The 10,397-nt window shown below is 43.1% G+C and overlaps 1 protein-coding gene across 2 annotated transcripts in view; it reads right to left on the bottom strand.

Moving 5' to 3' along the window:
* Positions 1-1,471: 1,471 nt before the first annotated feature.
* Positions 1,472-10,397, bottom strand: part of LOC139582615 (AN1-type zinc finger protein 3-like) — a 23,600-nt gene continuing 14,674 nt past the window's right edge. The window contains exons 5-7 of one of the 2 annotated variants that reach the window (XM_071412758.1): positions 3,685-3,753; positions 3,427-3,603; positions 1,472-3,298 (exon numbers count right to left, since the gene is read on the bottom strand). In XM_071412758.1, coding sequence (XP_071268859.1) covers positions 3,144-3,298; positions 3,427-3,603; positions 3,685-3,753 — 401 coding nt within the window. In that variant the 3' untranslated portion in view covers positions 1,472-3,143. The remainder of the gene's footprint in view (positions 3,299-3,426; positions 3,604-3,684; positions 3,754-10,397) is intronic. The other variant, XM_071412759.1, reaches the window with a different exon arrangement.

Here is a 10,397-nt window from a genome sequence, read left to right as displayed (position 1 = left end):
AGTTTAATGTATTACTGTATGTATGAAATTAGGAGCTATACTACTTTAACATGTTTATCTTGTATATTGTTACTGTAATGTATGCACTGAAAAGACAACCACCACATGGTGATAGAACACATATTTAAAATGAATAGGAGGCTGTCATTGTTCAAATTGTAGTTGAAAATAATGCCATAAGAATGTGGGAAATCCAGTAACGGATGATTGAAAACCCTGCTGTTTTGCATAACATCAGTGACCGGATCAACCATAGCCCGCATTCTTAAACACCATCTCCGGATGAAGCAAATCTACAGAGTCCCATTTGAAAGGAATTCTTAAAGAGCGAAGGATAAAACAGTACAAATACAAGTAATGTACTAGTATTACACTTTTGAAACAGACTCAATGATGTTGCCAGGGAACTTTACTATACAGTATTTACTCTCATTTCAGAGAATCATGAAGTTGGATGCAAGTCCCATCCCCCAGGAACTCATATTCATAGATTAATTTAGCAAACACTAGTAGGAGAGGAAGGAACATCATTGGTCAGCACGGGGAAATGATACCATATGCACAGTTATGAGCCACAATGGAGTCCTCCACCGCCATGACAACCTTGGACCATACAACACTGCCCATCTCTACATTTCCTGAACACCTTAATCTTTTTCAGACAGAGCAGACGGTCAGGTGATCCTGAGCAGCAAATGTTCTAATTTGGGACAATGTGAGTTTCCATCAGGCTGCTCAGGCTCGCAACTGATTCCATGACCATACCAGGTTTACAATTCTCAATCCCATTGCGTTGTTTTCAGCATGGTGGTGGTATGATCACAAACCCCATGAACATATGGCCCTTCTCTATGCAATGGAAGCTGCCTGTGGTGACATTCCAGCAGAGTCCTGTCAGGAGTGGCCTCGTCATGCCAGAAGATATCCACCCCCCCCCCCCGGACCAAAACAACAAATGACATTGTTATCGCAATGGAGTATTTGTTTGACAGGTTCTTTATCTATTCCATACAGTAGTGCAAATAGGCTTATTTTTCTTCCATTACATATGCTAAATATTTAGTGTTTGTGTGCATACAGTATGCTGTTGACATGTATTGAGTCATGTTGAAATACATAACTTGCACTTGTGTTCCTTTGAGTACACACACAGTACAGAGTAACAACATCTTAGTCTTTAGACTGAAATAGTGACAGATCACACTGACATTTATATCCTAAGTTAAATTCATTTGATGTTCATCTCATTTTGAGCAGGGAGCACAAGATTAATTGCTGTGTTTCATTAAGCAAGATGGAGTTTGGGCACCTGAGATGTAATGAGATGTTCGGCGAGCAGGTGTCCAACTTCATCTTTTGTTGCCCCACTTCTCTGCTCAATAGAGGACATTAATACGGGGAAAGGTATTTGGCAATCCTCAAAACAAGGGCTAGATTAAGTTAACACAAAGCAGAAGGGTATGGGCACAGATGCAATCGTATGATATTTATTGTTCGTTTATCAGTCAAAAGTATTTATACTTTTCACACAAGTTGTATATGTAAAAAGTGTCAATTTGAGCTTTTTCCCCCGCATTACGGCCAGTCGACAGAATCAGGTTTGCACTTCACGTTTTATGTACTCCTTAAGTTTACCCTTATTTTCCCATTATAATTCAACTTTAAAGATCACACAGACTACCTGCTCCTCTAATCCAGTTTAATCATCCTCAGCAAAAAGGCCAAATACAATAAGAGAAAACTAAATTATTTTTTATACATTTAACTAAATATGCAGCGCTATGCTAGTGTGTAAGTAAATCAAAACCATATGGTTAAATACAATTTCTTTTAAGATACAGAAAGATATTAATTTCTTCCATTAGCACTCGAGAGAACAGGTCGCAAAATATCAAAATAAAACCAGCCACGACAGTACGCTCCTTTTTTGTTGTTGACCACTACACATCACTCCCTCCATCCTTCAAATCATTCCTCGCACCAGAAGGGGACCAGTGAGAGTCGAAGGAAGCAGAGGAGAGGGGGATGAAGTGAGTGAAGAATGAGATGAGCATTGGGACCAGCAGTCAAGTAGTGACTAGGGTAGTAGGAGAACGATATGGAACAGACTAGCAGTATACTACTTAGAATGAACCAACGTATCAGGCATGCATTCTAAGTGGTATTCTAGTATGGCCATATGAACAGAGCCATGGTTCAATAGTCCAAGGAGTCAGGGATTTTGTATGTACAGAAGAGGGAGTAGAGAGTGCATTACAAAACAAAGAGCAGGAACAGCAACACTCATTCAAAGGGCAGCAGGCAGAGAAGAGCTTCTGCTTGTGTCTTCCCAGTCCATTTGTTCAGACTGATCCAACAGAGGAGGAGGAGGCTGGCTGCAGTACAAAGGTTAGTGGTCTGGTTTGGATTCAAACCACTCTGGCAGAGACTCATAGGAACAAACACGGCCACACAACAACTGACCCAGGACCTGGGGGACAATGTCCTTACTCGACACATACAAGCCAATTCAATCCAATGCCATGCAGAGCCATTGGGCAAGGAAAAGAGAAAATAAGGTGGGGGAGTTAAAGGTCGATATCCCACCCTCCTACAACCTGAGGAGTGGTCAAGGGACAGACAGGTCTATGTTCCGTTCCTTAGTGACCATTGACATAGTGAAAACCTGCTTACAAAGACAATCAAGGAGCCGGTAAGGAGAGAGAGGTCAGTTTCATATAGAAAGTACTGTTGCAGACAGTCTTCTTTTGTGATCGGTGAAGCAGAGGGAAAAGAGTTGCGCTATGGTGGCGCTGCTGTGTGCTAAAAAAATATATAATCTGACCGTTCTTTCTTTACAGGGTCCTTGTTGAATCTGAAAACTGGGCAAGTTAAGGCTGTGAAAATGAACATGCGATAGTGACAGTGTGGCTCCAGAAGTTGCCGTGGTGACAGTGTCCAAGTCAGAGTCCAAACTGTCAAGACTAACAGGAGTGGATCAACAATACTCAGATCCAGAATGGTGGGGCAAATTGTGAGTCTATTTCAACCATGCTCGCTCTCCCTTCTCCCCCCGCTCACTTTCCCTTCTCCCCACTCCCTCCCTCACTCCTTTCCCCCTCTTGAAGTGCATCGTGTGGAGACGGGCCGTCAACGGGGGCAACTCAGGAGCACTCTTCTCCAATGCGCTGGCACGAGCGGCCCACCTTGCGGTCCAGCTTCACCATCTTGAGGACGGCCTCCTCGCGCCCACGGCCCAGGTGGTCGAACAGGCAGTCGTGCTGCTCAGGTAGACGGTGCAGCATGCAGAACACGTAGCCTAGGAGAGGAAGAACGAGGCAGAAAGACAGAAGGAGAACAAGAGAATGTTAAAATGACTGAAGTCGCAGTTAGGAGACATGAAAACCAAGGGCAGATGTGTTTGTGTCGTTCCCATGCCATACTTACCGCAGCGACAGGAGCCCAGTTCCTGCTGTACCAGCTCCAGTTTGGTTTGGCAGCGATAGCAGCGCCGGCGGTTTTTCTGCTTGGGCCCTGGGCTAGGCTCCTCGCTAACCACCTCCCCCTCCTCAGAGTCCCCCCGTGCTTGTTTCTCCGGTGACGCCTCGCTCTCCGGCCCTGAAGCTGAAAAAACAGAAGGTTACACGGTGTCAGAGTCCAACGTACAGTATTGTACAAACACAGGGAGCAGGAGCAAGGCTGTACCTGATTCGCAAGGACGTTTTTTGGGCGTACAGAGGGTGCCTTGAGCTGTTTCTGTGCATGATAATAGTTCTGTGGAGAGAGAGAAAAAAGAAAGTATAAGACAGGAAACATTCCTCATTGATCAAGAGCCCAGATGTGTGTCACCTAGACCAAGAAGCAGGGAATTAGATACAGCTTTGGAGACAAGACCTTGTGGCAATGTTATGTAGTAAGATAAGCTCATGTAACATCAAAATCCATATAAAAATCCTGACATGCCAAGTCTCTGTTTATATCAACATACTCTTACATTAACATGAAGGTAACAAAGAAAAACACAAGATACTGCAATTGGTTTAAAACTGGGGACCTTAAATGAAATCCTGGGAGAAGCAAGCAGATCTTAACAGATTGTCAGTGCAACCATGTTGCCCCACTATGCATCCTATCTAGGCCAGGCTGAGTGCATGCATTGCCAGCAGAGTGAGACACACACAGAACCACTCCTCCAGAGGCAGAAATAGAAGCAAGCTGTCAGTCCAACCTTACAGACCTCTGCCAACACAGATCATGAAATGCATACAGTATATACACTGAGTGTAGAAAACATTAAGAACTGCTCTTTCCATGACAGACACCGGGTGAAAGCTATGATCCTTTATTGAGGTCACATGTTAAGTCTACGTCAAGCAATGTAGATGAAGGGGAGGAGACCAGTTAAAGATTTTTAAGCCGAGACGTGGATTGTATGTGTGCCATTCAGAGGGTGAACGGACAAGACAAAATATTTAAGTGCCTTTGAACTGTGTGTGCCAGGTGCACTGGTTTGTGTCAAGAACTGCAAAGCTGCTGGGTTTTCCCACCCTTAACAGTTTCCAGTGTGTATCAAGAATGGTCCACCACCTAAAGGACATCCAGCCAACTTAACTGTGGGAAGCATTGGAGTCAACATGTGCCAGCATCCCGGTGGAACTCTTTAGACAACTTGTAGTCCATGCCCAACAAATTGAGGTTGTTCTGAGGGCAAACTCAGTATTAGGAGGGTGTTCCTAATGTTTTGTACACTAAGTGTACATTGAAAGCAGGTGCTTCCACACAGGTGTGGTTACTGAGTTAAGAAATTAGCATCCCATAATTGTTTTTTATTTTACCAGGTAAGTTGACAGAACACATTTTCATTTACAGCAACAACCTGGGGAATAGCTACCGGGGAGAGGGGGGGCGAAGGAGTCAATTGGAAGCTGGGGATGATTAGGTGGCCATCAAATCAAATGTATTTATATCGCCCCTCTTACATCAGCTGATATCTCAAAGTGCTGTACAGAAACCCAGCCTAAAACCCCAAACAGCAAACAATGCAGGTGTAGAAGCACGGTGGCTAGGAAAAACTCACTAGAAAGGCCAAAACCTAGGAAGAAACCTAGAGAGGAACCAGGCTATAAGGGGTGACCAGTCCTCTTCTGGCTGTGCTGGGTGGAGATTATAACAGAACATGGCCAAGATGTTCAAATGTTCATAAATGACCAGCATGGTCAAATAATAATAATCACATGATTATTGATTACCATGATGGTATGAGGGCTAAATTGGGAATTTAGCCAGAACACCCGGGTTAACACTCGTACAGTAAGTGCCATGTTCCGGGATTCATCCAATGGCATTTATTTTATTTAACTAGGCAAGTCAGTTAAGAACAAATTCTTATTTACAATGACGGCCTACCCCAGCCAAACCCTAACACTGGGCCAATTGTGCGCCGCCCTATGGGACTCCCAATCACAGCCAGCTGCGATAAAGCCTGGAATCGAACCAGGGTCTGTAGTGAATGCCTCCAGCACTGAGATGCAGTGCCTTAGACCGCTGCACCACTCAGGAGTCCATTGAGGAGTATACCACCGGTCACATCAATAAAGTGCATCGACGACGTCGTCCCCACAGTGACCGTACGTACTAGAGGTCGACCGATTATGATTTTTCAACGCCGATACCGATTATTGGGGGACCAAAAAAAGACGATACCGATTTTTTTTTTTTTTTTTTTTTTTTTTTTTTTTAAATCGGCCAACTTTCATTTTAATTGTAATAATGACAATTACAACAAAACTGAATGAACACTTATTTTAACTTAATATAATACATCAATAAAATCAATAATGGAACATGTTCAATTTGGTTTAAATAATGCAAAAACAAAGTGTTGGAGAAGTTAAAGTGTAATATGTGCCATGTAAAAAAGCTAACGTTTAAGTTCCTTGCTCAGAACATGAGAACATATGAAAGCTGGTGGTTCCTTTTAACACGAGTCTTCAATATTGCCAGGTAAGAAGTTTTAGGTTGTAGTTATTATATGAATTATAGGACTATTTCTCTCTTTACCATTTGTATTTCATATACCTTTGACTATTGGATGTTCTTATAGGCACTATAGTATTGCCAGTGTAACAGTATAGCTTCCGTCCCTCTCCTTGCCCCTACCTGGGCTCGAACCAGGGACACATCGACAACAGCCACCCTCGAAGTATCGTTACCCATCGCTCCACAAAAGCCACAGCCCTTGCGGAGCAAGGGGAACAACTACTTCAAGGTCTCAGAGCGAGTGCAACGCTATTAGCGCGCACCCTGCTAACTAGCTAGCCATTTCACATCGGTTACACCAGCCTAATCTCGGGAATTGATAGGCTTGAAGTCAAACAGCTCAATGCTTGAAGCACAGCGAAGAGCTGCTGGCAAATGCAGGAAAGTGCTGTTTGAATGAATGCTTACGAGCCTGCTGCTGCCTACCACCGCTCAGTCAGACTGCTCTATCAAATCATGGACTTAATTATTATAAACACAGAAATACGATCCTTAGGTCATTAATATGGTCAAATCCAGAAACTATCATTTTGAAAACATTTATTCTTTCAGTGAAATACGAAACCATTCCGTATTTTATGGCATCCCTAAGTCTAAATATTGCTGTTACATTGCACAACCTTCAATGTTATGTCATAATTATGTACGGTCTTTGTTAGGAAGAAATGGTCTTCAAACAGTTCGCAACAAGCCAGGCGGCCCAAACTGCTGCATATCATATACCCTGAGTCTGCTTGCACGGAACGCAAGAGAAGTGACACAATTTCCCTAGTTAAAAGAAATTCATGCTAGCGGTAAAATTAACTAAATATGCAGGTTTAAAAATATATACTTGTGTATTGATTTTAAAGAAAGGCACTGATGGTTATGGTCAGGTACACATTGGTGCAACGACAGTGCTTTTTTCACAAATGTGCTTGTTAAATCATCACCCGTTCGGCGAAGTAGGCTGTGATTCGATGAGAAATTAACAGGCACCGCATCAATTATATGCAACGCAGGACAAGCTAGATAAACTAGTAATATCAACCATGTGTAGTTAACTGGTGATTATGTTAAGATTGATTGTTTTTTTATAAGATAAGTTTAATGCTAGGCTAGCAACTTACCTTGGCTTCTTGCTGCACTCGCATAACAGGTAGTCAGCCAGCCACGCAGTCTCCTCGTGGAGTGCAATGTAATCGGCCACAATCGGTGTCCAAAAATGCTGATTACCGATTGTTTTCATAACAAATCAGCCATTCCGATTAATCGGTCGACCTCTAGTACGTACATATTCCAACCAGAAGTCATGGATTACAGGCAACATCTGCAATGAGCTAAAGGCTAGAGCTGCCGCTTTCAAGGAGTGGAGCACTAATCCGTATGCTTATAAGAAATCCCGCTATGCCCTCAGAAGAACCATCAAGCAGGCAAAGTGTCAATTCAGGACTAAGATTGAATCCTACTACACCGGCTCTCGTCAGATGTGGCAGGGCTAGCAAACTATTACGGACTACCAAGTGAAACCCAGCCGCGAGCTGCCCAGTTGACACGAGCCTACCAGACTAGCTAAATTCCTTTCATGCTCGCTTCAAGGCAAGCAAAACTGAAGCATGCATGAGAGCGCCAGATGTTCTGGATGACTGTGTGATCACGCTCTCCCTAGCCCATGAGAGCAAGACCTGTAAACAGGCCAGCATTCACAAAGCCGCGGGGGCCAGACGGATTACCAGGATGTGTACTCTAAGCATGCGCAGACCAACTGGCAAGTGTCTTCACTGACATTTTCAACTTCTCACTGACCGAGTCTGTAATACCTACATGATTCAAACAGACCACCATAGTCCCTGTGCCCAAGAAAGCAAAAGTAACCTGCGTAAATGATTACAGCCGCGTAGCACTCACGTCGGTAGCCATGAAGTGCTTTGAAAGGCTGGTCATGGCTCATATCAACACCATCATCCCGGAATCCCTAGACTAGAGGTCGACCAATTAAATCAGGGCCGATTTCAAGTTGTCATAACAATCGGTAATCTGCATTTTTGGACGCCGATTACGTTGCAATCCACGAGAAGACTGCGTGGCAAGCTGACCACCTTTTACACGAGTGCAGCAAGGAGCCAAGGTAGGTTGCTAGCTTTGTTTTCTTTTATTGAATATCCGCCGCTCAACAACTACATCATACCAGTCATCCAACAGATTCCCATTCAGAGTGACACACAGAAGCATTCAGAGTCAATGACCTGTTCAAGGGCACGTTGACAAATCTACCACCAGGCCAAAAAATGTGAACCCGAACCCTCCAAGATCCCCCCCCACAGTTCCCCCAATAGCTGTCCCTCAACCATTTGAGGTTCCCCCCCCCCCCCCCCCCCAAAAAATATATATAATTCCATTCCCCACCCCCATGAACCCCCCAATGCACCAACAACCAAGAGAATGAACTAAAGAGAAAAAAGGAAAAGGTTGCTAGCTAGCATTAAACTTTTCTTATGAAAAACAATCAATCTTCACATAATCACTAGTTAACCTAATAATATCATCCACCATGTGTAGTTAAGTAGCTTGTCTTGCATATAATCAATGCAGTGCCTGTTAATTTATCATTGAATCACAGCCTACTACGCCAAACGGGTAATGATTTAACAAAAGCACATTGGCGAAAAAAGCACTATCGTTGCACCAATGTACCCAACCATGAACATCAATCCCTTAATTATAATCAATAAACAAATATTTTTTTTTTTACCTGCATATTTAGTTAAAAGAAATTCATGTTAGCAGGCAATATTAACTAGGGAAATTGTGTAATTTCTCTTGCGTCCATTGCACGCAGAGTCAGGGTATATGCAGCAGTTTGGGCAGCCTGGCTCGTTGCGAACTGTGGAAAGACCATTTCTTCCTAACAAAGGCCGTAATTAATTTGCCAGAATTTTACATAATTATGACATAACATTGAAGGCTGTGCAATGTAACAGCAATATTTAGACTTAGGGTTGCCACATGTTCAATAAAATACGGAATGGTTACGTATTTAACTGAAAGAATCAATGTTTTGTTTGAAATTATAGTTTCCGGATTTGACCATATTAATGACCTAAGGCTCGTATTTCTGTGTGTTTATTATATTATAATTAAGTCTGATTTGATAGAGCAGTCTGACTGCGGGGTGGGAGGCAGCAGGCTCGTAAGCATTCATTCAAACAGCACTGCGTTTGCCAGCAGCTCTTTGCAATGCTTGAAGCACAGCGCTGTTTATGACTTCAAGCCTATCAACTCCCGAGATTAGGCTGGCAATACTAAAGTGCCTATTAGAACATCTAATAGTCAAAGGTATATGAAATACAAATGGTATAGAGAGAAATAGTCGACACGTCATAATACCTATAATAACTACAACCTAAAACTTCTTAACTGGGAATATTGAAGACTCATGTTAAAAGGAACCACCAGCTTTCATATGTTCTCATGCTCTGAGCAAGGAACTTAAACGATAGCTTTTTACATGGCACATATTGCACTTTTACCTTCAACACTTTGTTTTTGCATTATTTAAACCAAATTGATTTTATTTATCTATTATATTAAGTTAAAATAAGTGTTCATTGAGTATTGTTGTAATTCCCCCAAAATACAAAATAAAATTAATATTTTTTTTATTTTTTTTTAATCAGTCGATTAATCGGTATCGTCTTTTTTTGGTCCTCCAATAAATCGGTATTGGTGTTGAAAAATCATAATCCGTCGACCTCTACCCTAGACCCACTCCAATTCACATACCGCTCCAACAGATCACGCAATCTCAATCGCACTCAACACCGCCCTTTCCCACCTAGACAAAAGGAACACCTATGTGAGAATGCTATTCATTGACTACAGCTCAGCATTCAACACCATAGTGCCCTCAAAGGTAATCACTAAGCTAAGGACCCTGGGAATAACACCTCCCTCTGCCATTGGATCCTGGACTTCCTGACGGGCCCCTAGGTGTTAAGGGTAGGCAACAACACATCTGGCACGCTGATCCTCAACACTGGGGCCCCTCAGGGGTACGTGCTTAGTCCCCTCCTGTACTCCGTTCACCCACGACTGCATGGCCCAGCACAACTCCAACACCATCATTAAGTTTGCTGACAACCCAACAGTGGTAGTCCTGATCACCAACGAGAGCCTATAGGGAGGTCAGAGACCTGGCAGTGTGGTGCCAGGACAACAACCTCTCCCTCTATGCGAACAAGACAAAGAAGCTGATCGTGGTCTACAGGAAAAGGAGGGAAACTGCTTGGCATCGACCGCAGGGCGCTACAGAGTCTAGTACGAATGGATTGGTATATCACTGTGGCCAAGCATCCTGCCATCTAGAACCTATATACTAGGCAGTGTCAGATGAAGGCCCA

This window comes from Salvelinus alpinus, chromosome 8 (genome assembly GCF_045679555.1).
Source record: "Salvelinus alpinus chromosome 8, SLU_Salpinus.1, whole genome shotgun sequence".
Taxonomy (NCBI): Eukaryota; Metazoa; Chordata; class Actinopteri; order Salmoniformes; family Salmonidae; genus Salvelinus; species Salvelinus alpinus.
This window is presented reverse-complemented; position numbering and strand designations above follow the sequence as displayed.